This window comes from Ursus maritimus, unplaced genomic scaffold, assembly GCF_017311325.1.
Source record: "Ursus maritimus isolate PB19 unplaced genomic scaffold, ASM1731132v1 scaffold_13, whole genome shotgun sequence".
NCBI classification, from domain to species: domain Eukaryota; kingdom Metazoa; phylum Chordata; class Mammalia; order Carnivora; family Ursidae; genus Ursus; species Ursus maritimus.
The window spans coordinates 22,608,251-22,624,679 of NW_024423675.1; the positions used below are offsets into that span (position 1 = coordinate 22,608,251).

Genomic DNA, 16,429 nt, shown 5'->3' on the forward strand with positions numbered 1-16,429 from the left:
TTACAGGATGCTAAAAATATATGCTATTTATCGTGTACCTGAATTTCAGAACTAAAATTCTTGCTGGCTACAGTCGAATATACTGAGTTTGGACATAAAATCCGAGGGGCCGGTAAGGGCAGTGTCTGTATGACTGGCACAGGACACGGATGGTGTTCTAGCAGCCAGCAGCCAGCAGCCAGGACCGGAGAGTTGCTTTCCATGCTCTGAGATGTTGACATGCGACTCACTCTTGGGAGTGTTTTGTGGATGAAACTCATCAGCTGACAACCCTGCTGGGGCTAAGAGTGAGCTCAGCTTTGTTCTGCCAGGTCTTAAGTTAGGACAGCATGTGATTTAGCAATTGATTCAATCACATTACATGTGGAGTTGGCTAAGCGATAGGTTAGTATATATATTTATCGGTCTTTGGAAAAATGATTATTATTTTTCTGGGTTCAAGTAAAGCTCTCATAACTGACCTCCATGGAACCGCTCGACCAGATTAACTAACTCCCCGTTTCCTTTGTAAAACAAACTGATGGTAATGGACGAATGTTTGTATCCCCTCAAAATTCATCTGTTGAAATCCTAGCCCACTGAGGGCTAGAGGCTGTTATGGCAGGAGGATGCTGTTTAGTGGGCCCACTGTGTGTGTTTGCTTCTTTCCTAACTGGTCCGTTTCATTTGGCTGTATTCCAGTAATTACACACTTTGCATATTGTTACAGCCGGTGATACAAGAGTACCCAAAGAGAGGAATGTGTTCATGAAAGTTAAGCTTGCTGCTCTGGAAAGACTCAATGAAGGGAAGTTGTTTAACAAGTGTTGTTGAATTATATTTGATGGTTCTCAGTACAGTATCTAGAAGGATTCTTGAATCAAGATGCTTTGAACGGTCTCTGAACTCTCATTTCACTAAGGTAACCGGAATGAGAGACCATACGGGATGCATTCTGTGCGTGGTTCACAAAGAAAGGGGATAAGGCAGCATTCTTATCAGCAAATCCATGTTCAAAGACAGGCGCTGGCCAAACAAAAGGATTGGTGAGCGAATACACATTTTAAGATTCCTGTTAGAACACAATGTTTGCTGCATAAATGTATCATTTGGGTGTGTGATCCCCCTTTTTGTGCGAATGCATTACCGCCCTCTACTGGTCAGAAGGGAGGGCTGCCGCCCAGGGATCGCGTGGAAGCCCCACCCACTGTTTAGTTCCAGAGCATCTATTTTCAAATAGAATGTGCAGGTTTCCGGTTAAAATGCTGGCTGAAAATGTAGCCGTGGTCACATCAATATAATGATACTGTTTTACATCGAAAGTATTTTCATCTATTCATATAAGAACGTGTTATAACTGGATGATGAACGCCCTCACCCCACCCCCACGCGATTTTATTGCCTTTTAATTACACTCGGTAATATTTTAAAATAGATATTGATTTCGGAAGCAGTAGCTTTCACAAGGTACATCTGCTATTCTTTGGTGCCGCTATTCACAGTGACAATGCGAAATAAAAATGGTTCTGACTAATGAAAGGGCCGGTCTTCCTATGAATGGAAACAATAACGTGTGCCATGGAGCGCTGTCTCCTCACACATCATAGGACTTGCTGCAGGGAAGGAAGAGCTTCTGGAAGGGAAGTCGGCGCTGCTGCAGACTTGGCGAGATGGCGGCGGGCTCCTCCCACCTCTGCGGCAGCGTCACAATCAATAATGCAGGGCTCTGCGGCAGAGCCGCGCCTTCTTTATCACCCGCGCCCGCCGCGCGCGCACGAAGGCCGCTCCGTTAGCCCACTGCGCCATCTAGAGTCCGTCCGTGCTCATCGCAGGTGGGCCCTGGAAGGTCAGAAACTGCCATCTAGGTTGTGCAGGGAGCGACTCTAAGCCTTCAGGAGTGCATCTAATTTTAAAAGGCAAAGTAAAAATAAGTGTGCTGCTTACTCATTTGCTCGTAAGATGAATCATTTTAAGGCTAAAAATGCCAAGCGCCGATCGCGTAAAGTAAATAATGATTATGAAGCATCTGCCGGTCATTTCGTGGGTACCAGGGCTTTGCCGATGAGTCTCATCCGTCTCCACTCCCCCGACATAGCCTAGGAGGGAAAATCCATATAAACATATGCCCAGCTAAATTTGGATTTCGGGTCAACCAGGCATAATATTTTCGTGTAAATATGTCCCATATGCGGGCACCCTTTCAATGCTGTTGTCATTTTTATTAGTTAAATCTGGCACCCCCACGTGGAAACAGATGATTGCAGTAAAGATTTCACCTGGTCCAGCGGCGGTGCACAAAGGGCTTGAGGAACTTTGGGGTGCTGGTTGGGAAGGCTTCTTGGTGTGGGGGCAGGGGGGGTCACTTATATACATGGTTCACCAGACCAGTGATAGGTGGGCAGGGTTCTCCTGGTAGCACAGCATAAGCCAAGGCAGGAGGCTGGGGAGACCCACAGCACGGCAGTTCTGTGCTGCTAGAGCACAGGGGTGAGGAGGGGAGAGGCCCAATGGAAGGTTGCTGCATCACAGAGGGCCCCTACCCTGTTACCCAGGAGCTGGATTTCAACCTGCATGCAAAGCGGAGTGAAAGAAAGGGTTTTGTTGTTGTTGTTCTTGTCTTTCAAAGATTTTATTTTTAAGTAATCTTCACACCCATTGCAGGGCCCAAACCCATCACCCTGAGATCAAGAGTCCCACCCCCACCGACTGAGCCAGCCAGGCGCCCCAAAAGAAAGGTTTTGAGTAGGAGTGTAAGGAGCTGTCATTTGTGATTAAGGAGGTAAATGTGGCCGCAGTGTCCGGAGGGGATGGGAGGGGTTGAGAAGCCCGAAGTTGGGGCTAGGGGAAGCGAACTCCCTAGTGTCTGAGCTTGAATGTGAACTGGGGTCTTCGGGCTCCAAGTCCAGCCTGCCCCTCACCCCACCAAGGGGCCTGCGCTTCTAACTGGGTTACGAGTCACACATGCAGTCATTTGTAAGGTCAGGAAGGACACACCACGTTATGCACGCTGCTGCTTCTCTGAAAGATGAGCCCCACTCCCATACAGAAGTACAGAAAATACCCCGTCCTCGCCCTTCCTCCCTTCCCACTTCTCCTGTGGCATCCTCAGTGGCGCCTCTCCATTAACTCGCCCTCTTTCCCACACAGGGCTCCCCCTGCAAACCCGACTAACAAGGCCAAGCGACAAAGTGAATTACATCCCTCTGAGGTATTCGGCCTTGTTTCCCTCGGGCCACAGCCTGACTTTTTGATGCCCTGGGAACGAGGGCACCTGCTTCTTTTCAAAAAGATGCTGCTGCGAGGCCCACGCAGATGGCAGGGCGGGGGTTGTGTGGTTGTCGGGGGCTGCTTGTTCTTGGATCTGGTTTATTAGAAGCTGGGTGGGAGGAGCCATCAGCAGCGCCTTAGCACGGGGCAGCCCCCAGAGAACACACAGGTGTGGGGAAGCCAGGCTCTGGAGGGCTGGGGGAGGTAGCAGAGAGAATACATCTGCTCTCTCGGGCCGTAGCACAAAAATCACGGTGGACTCTTGAGGCAAGAGCTTTGTAAAAAGATTGAGTTGCATTTATGATGAGGATATTATAGGAAAAAGGTGAAAAGTGCAATAATTAGTAATAGAAAATGAGCATAAAGATGCAGTGGATAAATGCATGTAAAGTGATCATTGTGCTTAGCTATGGTAGTTAGCATGTGATTTTAAAAGAAGTCCTTTTAAATAACCAACAAATTCTCATTGAACACCTGCCATGTACACGTCCTTCAGCACTGTTATGCCTGCACTGTCAATCTGGCTGGAAAAATCGCGGAATTGCTAGAGATCTGGTTGCAGGCTCCGCCGGGAGAGAGCAGAGAGCCAGAGCAGGTGGTCCAGAGGTCCTGGCTGTGGTTTTGGTTCTGGGGCCTGTGAATCTTCAGGGCAGAGAACGCACCCAAGGAGAATAGCAATTTTGTGAGACTTAAGAGTATTTGTAGCAAGTATGAGGGACTCTACAAATCAGGCAGTGGAGTATAGGGACTGTCCATTTCTTCGTTTTCTTCAAATTAAAATTAAAAATTTATTAAATCTAATAACTGTTTAAACTTTAATTAAAATTACAATTAAACCTGGCTCCGAACCCTTCCCCCATCTCCATCTGGAGATAAATTTGTTCTAGGCTCGCATTGGTGCATTCCCCACCCCCCAACCTCCAACACCAACACAGGCACCACCACCACCACCACCACTGGCGGCTGAGCAACAATCCAGGAGGCTTAGCCGGTGTCCAGAAAAGAGGCCCGGCTTTTGGTCTTCACTTTCTGAGCTTTCTGCCCACGCCCTGACGCTCCACGCCTGCACCGGCACTAGAAGCTTTACACGCCTACCGAGGTCTGCAGGGAGCTTGCCGATGGCAAGCTGGGTCAGTCCCCAGAAAGCATCATGGAACACCAAGTCCCTCTGAGCTTTGATGCTGTTACCAGATGGCCTGAGCGTCCAGTCCTCACTCAGCCCATGGGCTTCACCGGCTTCCTCTTCTCAGCTGCCTCACATTCACTCCCCTTGCTCCTCTCTCAGCCTCCCCTCTTCAGGGAGATCAAGCCTCCCTGAAAGACAAGATAAAGGGGCGCCTCCGTGGCTCAGTTGCTTAAGTGCCTGCCTTCAGCTAAGGTCATGATCCCAGGGTCCTAGGATCCATCCCACATCCAGCCCCACATTGAGTGCCCTCCCCAAAGGTCTCCCTGTTCAGCAGGGAGTCTGCTTCTCCCTCTGCCACTCCCCCTGCTTGTGCTCACTCTCTCTCTCTCTGTCAAATGAATAAATAAAATCTTAAAAAAAAAAAAAAAAGACGAGATAAAGCCTTTCAGTGGCTTCCATTTTCTGCTTGGAGAATGGATTGGAGAGAAATATAAAAGGCCTCACTAACAACTTGAGATTAGAGGAAGGAGCAGGAAGAACAGTGGTGAGAACTCAATGCAAATTAACATCTCAACCAATCATCGTGCTGCAGATTATCGTGGGGTGTATAGGCCAGGCAGAGCGGTAGCCGAGCAGAGGGAGTAAAGGCTTGGAGCCTCCGTTCTGCTTCTTGCTGGCCACGTGGCCTCGTCTCACGGTTTCCTCGTAAGTGAAAGGAGGATGCACGCACCCTGCAGTGTTGCCTTGAACACCAGACGAGTCAGTCCGATGGGGAGACACCCGAGCACGCATTGTTCGCTGTCAGTAGCACACCTCTAGTCCCACGCACGCACATGCAGACCCTCCCTCGCAGCGCTGTCAGTGTTACTCCACCAGCAGCGTCTCCCTCCCACAGCCAGTCAAGAGGAGAAAAGGAAGAAGCTGTGGGTTTGGACCTTTGCCTGTCTAGGTGGCTAATCCCCCCGGGAGAAGGGAATATTCTAGCTGTGACGATGTGCCCGATAGCAGGATTTCAGGCATCTTAGAGGAAGGGCAGTGGCTGTGCTCTTGGCGGATGGAGCTCATCACCATCGGAGGTGTGCATTTCGCCAGTGGAAAGAGCACCGGGGCAGCAGTGTCCCCAACTCTCCAGCTGGCTTCCTTTCTCCGCTCACTAAGTGCCATTTCCTCAGAGATGTCCTCTGCCCCCTGAGCTCCATCAGTTCCTCCCTGCCATTCTTTCTTAGACTTTCTTGCTCTTTATTAGCCTTTATTCAGTTTTCAGTGATGGCTACTATGTGTGTCTGTTTAGCGACTTCTGTCCCGGTAGATTACATGTAGCTCTGGAGGGCAGGGATTAAGTGTGTTTTATTGACCAAGTACAAAATCACTGAACTTCAAGTTTTTAATATGTTAAATGAGGATAGTTAATACTGCTTTTGCCTACCTCACTGAGCTGTGAAATTAATAAAGATAATAATGTGAAACTCCCTTGTAAATCACAAAACATGATGCAAATATTAACTATGCTCAATGCCATGTGTATTTGAAGGCACATCACGAGCTGAACGCTTGTGCAACGGGCTCCTAGCCAGGGGAGCATTTTGTTAAATGAGATAATAAAGGAAAGTGCTTGGAACAAGATGCACCCCGTGATAGCTCTCATCGTTGGAAGTCAAAGATGGCAGCCCCAACTTCTAAAAACATCCTATTCACTTAGTCCCTCTGTAGTAGGCATGAAATAGTTACCTAGGAACATGCCCAGGGCTGGAGATGTGTAAACATGTGTGACAGGAAGTAACCCAGAGCCAATGAACTCTCTACACTTCGATGAGGGAGGGGGCTCCCGAGTTAGTTCTCAACCAAGATGTTCCTTTCCTCCCAAGACTCAAGGATCCTAAGTACGACGCCTTCCCCTCCCCTGTGCAGAGAGATTACAGAGGGAGAAAAGACATCTCCAGAAAAATGGCGGCTGCTACCAACATTTCACAGAGAGCGAATGGGAGGAGATGAATCTCCTTAAGTTCAAAGGCTCCACAGATACGGGCAGCACCACATTCGGAACAGGGAGCACAGGAGGGAAGGAGTGGACCAGTACACTAGTCCTTGGCTGGGGTTCCTCTGCTTTGGACGGACCAGCCAGGAGATGAGAAACAATCCATCCTGATGGCCCATGTGCCACATGAATGACTGAGGTTGTGAACCCAAAGATCAAACAGTGTTAAACCAGAAAGATTAAAGAAATAGACTGGATTGGACAGAACAGATATATTTTCCTTCACTAGGTGGTTCTGAGGTTTCGTCCTATTTCTTAGGGAGGAAGGAGTAGGAATTGACATCAAAACCACACTGGGTATTCCTTGCTGTTTTGGCGTGATTATAATTATGGTTTAATTGACTACTTAGTAATCTGTGTAGAGTTTGTTTGCACCTTATGGAATCCCTGGCTCTCTGAGGAGCCCGGATTCCCCATGGTTGGCAGAGAGCCCAGATTTTCCCCAGACCCTCGGCACTAGGCTTTACTTACGGTGTCTTTATATAACTGGGACTGCTCCAACGAAACACAGGTGAGCAGAGCGCCCAGGAGAGGTAAGGTAACAGGAAGAGATAGGATGCGTAAAGGGTCAAAGAGAATAGAAATAGGCCCGTGGATGGGGGCAACAATGTGGACCAGACGCAGGATCCACAAGAAGACAAACTCCAATGCAATGCATATCGATGCATAAGCAAAGACCAAGGCTGAGAAAGTGGGATGAAGGAAGGTCACACACACGCGCACACACACACACACACACACACGAACACTAGAGGAGCTGGGTGGGTGGCCACACACGCCAGGGAGGTGAGACTGAGAAGGAGGGGGGTACAGACTTGTAATAAATTGTTTTCTTCCCCCAATCTTAATTTGTCAAACGACTGCCACTAGCATAATTGTTTTATCTTAGCCCAAAAAGATTGGGGTTAACTTTACTTCATCTGTCATGGCACTGTGGCCACAGAGAGAACTTCTCTCAGGCCAGATCCTCTAGGTGTCCACCCAGATCTGCCTCCATTTCTTCCAGTCACGAGCCAGCCGGGGTGAGAGATGTGCTGTGAGGGAGGTAAGTGCAGGGTAGGGTGGGGGCCTCTGAGGAAGAATCCAGAGCTGGGGGAGTCAGGGAGGGCCTTTGGAACCCTGTTATGGCTGTGGAGGGAGAACCCCATTGCAGGCCGCCATTGGGGCTGGGGACGGAGAGCAGGCCAGCACTCTGTGCTCTGGGCCAGGAGGGCCTGGGGCAGGGCAAGCCTAGAGTGGACGGGAGGCTGAGGGTGAGGAAGGGGAATGCCTCCGACTGCACCATTTTTACCAAAGGGCAGACTCTGATCTCTGGGAACTGGCAGAACGGTTGCTCGAAGAAAAGTCAGCCCCTGCCCCATCCTCCTCCGTCCTGGGGGCGAGCCCTCACACCCTCCGGACGCGCTCCACGCCCCTGCGAAGGTAAACAGGAGGCCAGTCGCAGGAAGGAAAACAGGGTATTTATTAAAGCAGGTCCCTGAGAGCGAAAGCAGAGGCGGAGAGTGTGAGCACAGAGCCGGGCGTGGGAGGTGGAGGCGTGGGTCCTGCCGCGGAGACACAGGGGCCCTTTGTGCGGGGCCTCGCCGCCTCCTCCCTCCCAGTGCCGCGGCTCCTGGGGGACATGTGGGGGCTCCTCCTTTCCACGCTGCTGGGCGCTGCTCTGGCGCAGGTAAGCCCCTCTCCTGCTGCTTCCCCTCGGCTCGTGTTTCTTCAGGTCGGAAATGAGAAAGGAGGAAGAAGATGGGCGAAGCGGGGGCATAAATTCCTTGTGGCAAGACTTCCTGCCAAACGGGGAGCCATTCTCCTCTCCAAGCAAAGTTGGGTTTTGGGTTATTAGCTTCGGGAAAGAAGTGGAAAACATTTCTCCCTCGCGGGTAATGGCACTAAATCCTTCTTCCGATATGTTTGAACAGCTCCCAGACTGGAATAATGTATGTTTTTGAGCGCAGTAGGACACCCACCACGGATCTGGGAGGCGGCAGCTCTGGCTGGCGGGGCGGGCCGAGCGGTGCCTCTTGGTTTGGGCCCCGGGCTGGGGCTCAGCTTTCCAGGGCTGCGGGCAAAACGTGCAGAGAGCCACTGGAAAAAGGGCTCCTGACAACCCTCTGCAGTTAAAAGCCTGTTCTTGTTGGAGAGGAGCACTTCGGAGACACATTTATATTTTTAAAACGTTCTGTTGCGTTGCCTTTTCTCAAGTCATGTGTTTCTCACTTTTCATGAAAGGGAATCAGTCCACGAAGACTTTGAAATAGTTTAAGCAACAGACCAAAGGGAAGTTGAATTTAATAGGAGCAATTCATTGCCTTAGTATTTTTTACTAAGAAGGTGAGAACAGGGTGACTTGTTTATGGGTTTATTTACACGGTGGAGGTTCTTGCTTGCACAGAGGGTGAAGCTTTTGAAACCTTTGGGTGATTTGGAAAACATGGAATGTGTCTTTGAGTTAATAGTTGATTAGGGCAGGAAATCGTTTTTTAGGAAACAAGAGATTGAAATGTGTTCTATTTTATAGGGAGAGATCTAAGATTATAAAAGAATCCTAAGAAGAATGCTAGTGGTACCGATTATTTCCACTGTTATGTGGAGGGCTCATTTCCCCAGCAGCAGTGAGATGGGGCTGCCTGTCTCCCAGTCCACCTTCTTGAGAAGAGGCCTATCATTGTTGTGAATGCAGAGCCTGCAAGGTATTCCTAAACAGCAAATATTCCCTTACAGAGAGATGTGTCCAAACTTAAAAAAAACAAAAACAAAAAGAACCCAGAAAACCAAAAACATAAAAAGGTGTTGAAGTACAGCAACAAGAAAGTATTATTTTGCTTACTTTTGCCATTATGAATTTTTGAGGAAGAAAGCCTACCATTTGTCGAACATCTGCCATGTGCCAAGCACTGTGCTAGGTACTTTAGTTATTATCTTAATGCTCAAAATAACCTTATAAGGTGGACATTAATAATTCCATTTTACAGAGGAGGTTTGAGGCTCAAGGATTAAATAAATGATAGAAAGTCATCTATGATTACTCTGTATCTCTCTCTCTCTCTCTCTCTCTCTCTCTCTATATATATATATATAAGCTCAGCTCTGGTGGCAAAACCCTTTCTTTCTGTTACACCAAGAGAGCCTGTTTGGAACAGAATTCTGTTCCATTTCTTTTCTGTTGCACCAAAAGGGTCTGCTGACTCTTTTGTTGTTCTGAGATTTTAATTTTGAAAAACAATCAAAATGTCTGAAGAAAAAAGAAATATCTATATATCTATATCTATCTATCTTTATATTTTCCCACTATTTGCCATTTCTGGGACTCTTCTTTCTTTCGTATTTCTGAATTATTATCTATTGTGATTTTCCTTTAGACTGAAGATCTTGCTTTAATATTCCTTGTGAGGCAGGTATGTTAGCAACAATTTTTCTCAGTTTTTGTTTAATTGGAAATGCTTTAATTTCACCTTCACTTTTGAAAGATAATTTCACTGGAGATAGAATTCCAGGTTGATAGTCTTTTTTCTACCCCCTTTCAGCACTGGCTCTTGTTCATTTCCTCCTCCTCCTCCTTTTTTTTTTTTTAAAGACAATTTTTTTTTTTTAGAGTAGCTTTAAGATCGCAGCAAATTGGAGGGGTGCCTGGGTGGTGCAGTTGGCTAAGCATCCAGCTCCTGGTTTCAGCTTAGATCATGGGATTGAACCCTGCATCGGACTCTGCACTCAGCATGGAGTCTGCTTGAGATTCTCTCTCCCTCTCTTTCTGCCCCTCCCACTCATGCTCTCTCTCTCCCAAATAACTAAATAAATCTTAAAAAAAAAAAAAAAAAAAAAAGATCACAGCAAATTGGAGAGGAATGTACGGAGAATTCCTGTATACCACCTGTTATTAACGTCCTCCACCAGAATGGTGTATTTGTTACAACTGATGAACCTACATTGACACATTATTACCTAGAGTCCATAGTTTATGTTGGGGTTCACTTTGGTGATATATATCCTATGAGTTTGGACAAATGAATAATGACATGTATGCACCATTACAGTATCATAGAGTTTTTTCGATGCCCTCAAAATCCTCTGTGCTCCATCTGCTTACCCCTTCCCTCAACGCCTGGCAGCTACTGATCTTGTTACTGTCTCCATGGTTTTGCCCTTTTCCAGAATGTCAAGTAGTTGGAATCATACAGTATGTAGACTTTCCAGATTGGCGTCTTTTGCTTAGTAATACGTGTGTCTTCTCATGGATTGATAGCTCATTTCTTTCTAGCACTGAAGAACAGTCTATTGTCTGGCTATATCCAAGGCACGTACTGAAGAACACTGTGTCTCCTTTTGATGGGAAGACAGTTCTCATTCTTTTTGTCATTCTCTTGTATGTAATGCTTCTTTTTTCTCACTCTGCTTTCAAAATTTTCTCTTTATCTTTGATTTTCAACAGTGTTACCTTGTGGCCTCAGAGATTATATAGAAACGCTCCAAGCCTAGAAAGAGAAACAGGTGACTGCAGGGGGGCAGTGTTGAGAGTAGGCATTTCCTTAAGAGGCAGCAATAGGAGGAAAAGCATGGAGCAGGTAACTGACCTGGTGGGTCCGGTAAGCAGGAAGGTGCAGAGGAGAGTGCATTCAGAGTGAAGGCTGGAGAGGAAGGCATACACCAGCACAGGCTTTAGACAGCATGCTTATAATTTTGGACTGCGTAGTGTACCCAGTAGGGACCACTCATGAGCTTTAAGGAGAGGAGTAGTAGGATCAGATATGTTTTTTAAAGAGATCCCTCCAGCAGCAATGTGGTGGATTCATTTGGAAAGTCATTCTTGAGGAAGGAACGTATTGCAATCACACTCAGTAGCAGTGCAAACAGCGAAAGAGTGACTAGTTCTAGGAATATGAGGACACTAAGCATTAGACACTGAATGGCTATGGGAGGTGAGGGAGAAGACAATGACCTGGATGACTCCTGGCTTCCTAACTCCAGACTTTGCAGAAGCTGTCCAAATGGGCAGAGGTGGGTGAGGGATGATGAGTTTGGGGAATGAGTTTTCCCCGGGACTTTTTAGTGGTGCTGTCTAGTAGGTAGTCAGCTATATGGCTCTAGAGCTCAGTGGAAAAATCCTGGATGGAAATTTAGTTTTGAAGCTAAGATTGCTAAGAGGCGGTGTGCAGAGAGTGAAAAGCAATACATTAAGGTCACGAAACACCAACTGGTCTAAATGTAAGTCATAGGTGGGGTAACAGGAATCTGCAAAAGAAATTGAGAAAGTGTGTTGAGAGGGAAGGGTTGAATTGGGAGGGTCTGGTGTCATGAAAGCCAAGGGAGAAGAGATTAGGAAAGAGTCAAACGTCTCAGAGAAGGGGGCAAGAGGCAGACATAGAGACTCCACGAACACGTGCCCAGCTGAGCGGCCACTGAACGTGGCAGGGAGGCCCTGGTAACCATGGCTGAACTGGGAAAAACTGAGAAGTAGACACTATTTCTACTCCCTTCTCCACTCTTGTATTTCCGTCCCTCTTCTTCTCCAGAGTCCCAGCACTGTTTCCTCAAACTCTATCCTCACGTCATATCTTCCGCTTGAATTGTAGCTGAAAGGGTTTCTCCGGGGGCTACATTTTACCAGTGATCAGGCAAAAGGCTGAGGGGGGAATGGCGGCATTGCAAACTGATGCTTTTCAAGGTAGGATTTTTGAGTTGGAAGGAGGTTTAGATCTCTGGATCGGTGCAAGGGCCTCCAACCTATCAAATAAAAGTTGAGAGTTAATTATATAAACTACTTGCCAGGCACTGTGCTAGGCACCAATAGTAAACCCACAAATGAGCCACAGGTCCCTGAGGCCGGGTAGCTTTAAGCACGTGGAGAAGACAGGCGCTTACACAGATAATTTCAGTGCGAGGACATGTAAAAGGGAGGCGGGAGAGGTTTTAAAAATGTTTTCTGGAAAGGGTGATACCTGAACAGACCCAGGTGAAGGAGTGGGGGTAGGGGAAGCATGTTCGAGGCAGAAGGAACAGCATTGGATATGCAGGGAACTGCAGACACTTGAACTTGCTAGAACCTAAGGCAAGCAAGAGATGAAGAGGGCCCTGAATGCTGTGCTTAGGAGTTTGGGCTTTCCCGTAAGTCAGTGACTTTCAGGTGTGCGGGATGAAGGAGAGGAGCAGGTGAGGTTGATTTTCAGCTTCCTGGCTTGGGGAACTCGGGGGTTGGTGCCACCATTCACTAAAACGGGGACTACTAGCTGGGGAGCGGTCTGTTGTGGGAAGGAGAAAATGCGATGCTCATGGGGCATCAAAGTGGATACACCCCGTCAAATTCATGAGTTGCAAGCTTAGGGAGAGAGGTCTAGGCTGGAGAGGAGAGACAGATGCAGAGATTAGGTGGTTTGTTCTATATCAAAGCTGGTTTGTGGCAGGAGCTGGACTAGGGAAGGAAGGAAGGTAAGGGTTGAGAGCTCAGGCATACAAACCGTAAGAGACTCTTACTCATAGAAACAAACTGAGGGTTGCTGGAGGGGATGTGAGGGGAGGATGGGGTAACTGGGTGATGGACATTAAGGAGGGCACATGATGTAATGAGCACTGGGTATTATATACAACTGATGAGTCAGTGAACTCTACCTCTGAAACTAATAATACACTATATGTTAATTAATTGAATTTAAATTGTAAAAAAAGTCAGGTGCTTCACTGACTGAGCCAACCAGGCACCCCGTGCCTCTCTCCCTTTTAAGGATGCTTGTGGTTACACTGGGCCCACCTGGTTAATCCAGGATGATCTCATCTCAAGATTTTTAACTGCACCTGCAAAATCCCCTTTGCTATGTAAGGTAACATGTTAATAGGTTCCAGGGAATGGAACACAGATATCTTTAAAGGGAGAATTACTGTGCCTATCATAGGTGGATAGTAACTGTTCCCTGCTGTTCTAATGAAGGTTCAGTGATGTAATCATATAAGGCACTTGGCACATAGGAGGTCCCATGTTCTTTCAGTCAATACATTTTAGTACAGGCGATAAGACAGACACTCAGCAAAGAGCTTGCCCTTCAAGAAGCTCACATTCTTTTTTTTTCTTTTTAAGATTTTATTTATTTGACAGAGAGAAACAGCGAGAGAGGGAACACAAGCAAGGGGAGTGTGAGAGGGAGAAGCAGGCTTCCCGCTGAGCAGGGAGCCAGATGCGGCTCAATCCCAGGACCCTGGGATCATGACCTGAGCTGAAGGCAGACGCTTAACGGATGAGCCATCCAGGCGCCCCAGAAGCTCACATTCTTGATACATGCTTCAGAAAATAAACAAGTAGAACATATAGGACTAAGATAGGTGGTAAGAAGGTCTATGGGGAAAAGGCTGGAGCAGGGTGCTATTATATAAAGGGTGGTCAAGAAGGGCCTCACTGATAAATGTGAGCACAGATGCAAGCAAGTGAAAGAGTGAGCCTCGAAGGCACCTGGGGGAGGAGCATGCTTGGAGTGTTCAAAGAATGAGGTGGGTGTGGAGTGGAGTGAAGCAAGACAGTGGGTGAACGGCAGTGGGCAAAGGAAGGTAGGGAGTGGGGACCTGATGTGGCAGGGCCTTAGAGGGTAGTTTGGCTTTTTTTTTTTTTAAGATTTTATTTATTTATTTGAGAGAGAGAGAGAGAGCGAGAATAAGCATGAGCAGAGGAGAGGGGCAGAGGGAGAGGGAGAAGCAGACTCCCCACTGAGGAGGGAGCCTGATGTGGAACTTGATTCCAGGACCCTGGGATCATGACCTGAGCTGAAGGCAGACCTTAACCGCTTAATTGACTGAGCCTGGTAGTTTGGCTTTTACATTGAAATGGGGAACCATGAGGAAGCCACCTCTTCTGGGCGAGGAGTGACATGATTGAAGTATGATTGTAAAAAGATACACATATTCGATGTATGCCATTTGATAAACTCCGGGATGAGTACATACTCATGAAACTGTCATCACTACCAAAGCCATAAACATATCCATCACCCCCCAAAGTTTCCTCCTGTCGCCTTTATTATTCTTTATGTGTGGTAAGAACTTTTAACATAAGATCTACTCTCTCAGCAAAATTAAAGTATATAATACAGTATCGCTAGCTATAGGCGCTGTAGCTTATTTTATTTTAACATTTCTGCCGAGTGCAGGCTATAGAGGACAAAGGGGAAGCAAGCAGAACCTTTAGGAGACTATTATAATCATCTAATGTGAGAAGTAATTGTGGCTTGGATCACTACGATAGCAGTGGGGGTGTTAAGAAATGATTAGAGTGGGTACATTTTAAAGACATACCCAACAGGATTTACTGAGGGGCGGGAGGTGAAATGTGAGAGAAGAGTCAAGAGGGACCTGACCCCAAGGTTTTCTGAAAAAATGAACTTGGCGTGTGCTCAAGCGGGGTGTGCCTGGAAGAGTAGATGGGGAGGGAAACTTTGGAGTTTGACCTTGGCCTTTCATTTCTCCATGGGGACATCTGGCCGGTTGCGCGTGAGTCCAGAAGGCAGGTGTGGCGGGAGATACAGATCGAGTGAGGGGAGAGTCTGGAAAGGTCTTCTTCACGGAGGGGGGGGGGGACTCCGATTAGGGATGAAGAGAGCGCGAAGGACCCAGCAAAGCGCAGGGACAAGGAGCCATCAGCGAGCAGGGAGGAGGAAGAAAGCGATGTGCTGGAGGCCGAGCGAGGCAGGTTTGGGAACGAGGGATGGGGTCGGCTGCTGATAGATGTTGTCCCAACTCACCACACTGTAGCCCGCCCGCTTCGGGGAAGTCTCCTCCTCTTGTCCATCCCTGAAATTCGTTCAGGACGCTAACGGCGCCCGTGTTACCCTCCGCAGCTCTGCGGCAGCGCGCCGGAGGCAGGGGCGGCCGCGGACGCCGCAGCGCCACCTCGCAGACAGCTCTGTCGCTGGCCGTGCACCTGCCCTCGGCGGAAGCCCCGCTGCCCGCCCGGGGTCAGCTTGCTGCGGGACGGCTGCGGCTGCTGTAAGGTGTGCGCCAGACAGCAGGGGGACGTCTGCAATGAAGCCGACCTCTGCGACCCCCACAAAGGGCTCTACTGCGACTACTCGGCGGACGGGCCTCGGTTCGAGACCGGGGTGTGCGCGTGTAAGTGTCTCCTGCGGGGCCGCGGGCGAAGCCCGGGTCTGACGGCGGGTCGCCGCCGGGGATTGTTCCTGGGGAATAAGCAGCTCAGTTAGGCTCAAAGCGAGGGGGGTGTCGTTTTCCCACACCGGCAGGACCGGCTTTGTCCCAGGCACAGCGTGTGACGCCGGCAGGTGCTTACACGTGGTCAGAAACCTGGGTTATTTTTATTGCATCGAAGTGAGCTTGTAGTTAGGCGATTGCTTTCCGTGAGAAACAGAGCAAAGGTGATGTAAAGAGAGGCTGACTTCTTGAAGCGCCACGCAGTGACAGCGGCTGTTACTGCTGTCACACGCAGTCCGGATTCCGCGTCCTCTGTCACTAAAGACCAATCCTGCTTCAAAGTAAGTCTGTGTAACTGGTATGCAGACGGACGGCCTTCAGCTCAGCCTTTCCAGATAACCGTCACATCGCTGTACTTTGTAACTGCAGCAGATGTGTAAAAAGGAAGGTAGGGTACCCCAAATCACAGCCTGACCCTCGGTTTGAGGGGCTTTCGCTCTGGAGACTGATTGAGACCCTCTAAACCGACACCTCGACAATCACTCGGGATCCTGATTTACCTAGGATTAAAAATTCAAATTTCTAAGGGAAGAGAAACAGGCGAGTCAGCTGGACACTTGAGTCAGTCCGTGGGAAGGACTGCGGGGACAGGCACATTACTCCCGGGAGTCTGGCTGTGAGCGTGGACTGAATGTGGGAGCTGTTGAGGGTTGAGAGCCTGACACCCCTGCTGAGTGCTGACTAAACTATATTGATTCAGAATGGAGGCGCTGGGTTCCAATTCTGGGCTTTATATGCGGAGTGACCTTGAGGTCAAGTTGCTTAACCTCTCCGTGCCTCAACTATATCATATATACTTCCTGCCTTACAGACATGCCAGGAGGAGCAAATGAAATAATGATACAAAA

The 16,429-nt window shown here is 48.3% G+C and overlaps 1 protein-coding gene across 1 annotated transcript in view; it reads left to right on the top strand.

The window, feature by feature from the left end:
- Positions 1–1,695: 1,695 nt before the first annotated feature.
- CCN6 (cellular communication network factor 6) overlaps positions 1,696–16,429 on the top strand; it is a 23,879-nt gene continuing 9,145 nt past the window's right edge. The window contains exons 1-3 of the mRNA XM_040628107.1: positions 1,696–1,811; positions 7,881–8,076; positions 15,212–15,482. Of these exons, the coding sequence (XP_040484041.1) occupies positions 1,696–1,811; positions 7,881–8,076; positions 15,212–15,482 (583 nt within the window). The remainder of the gene's footprint in view (positions 1,812–7,880; positions 8,077–15,211; positions 15,483–16,429) is intronic.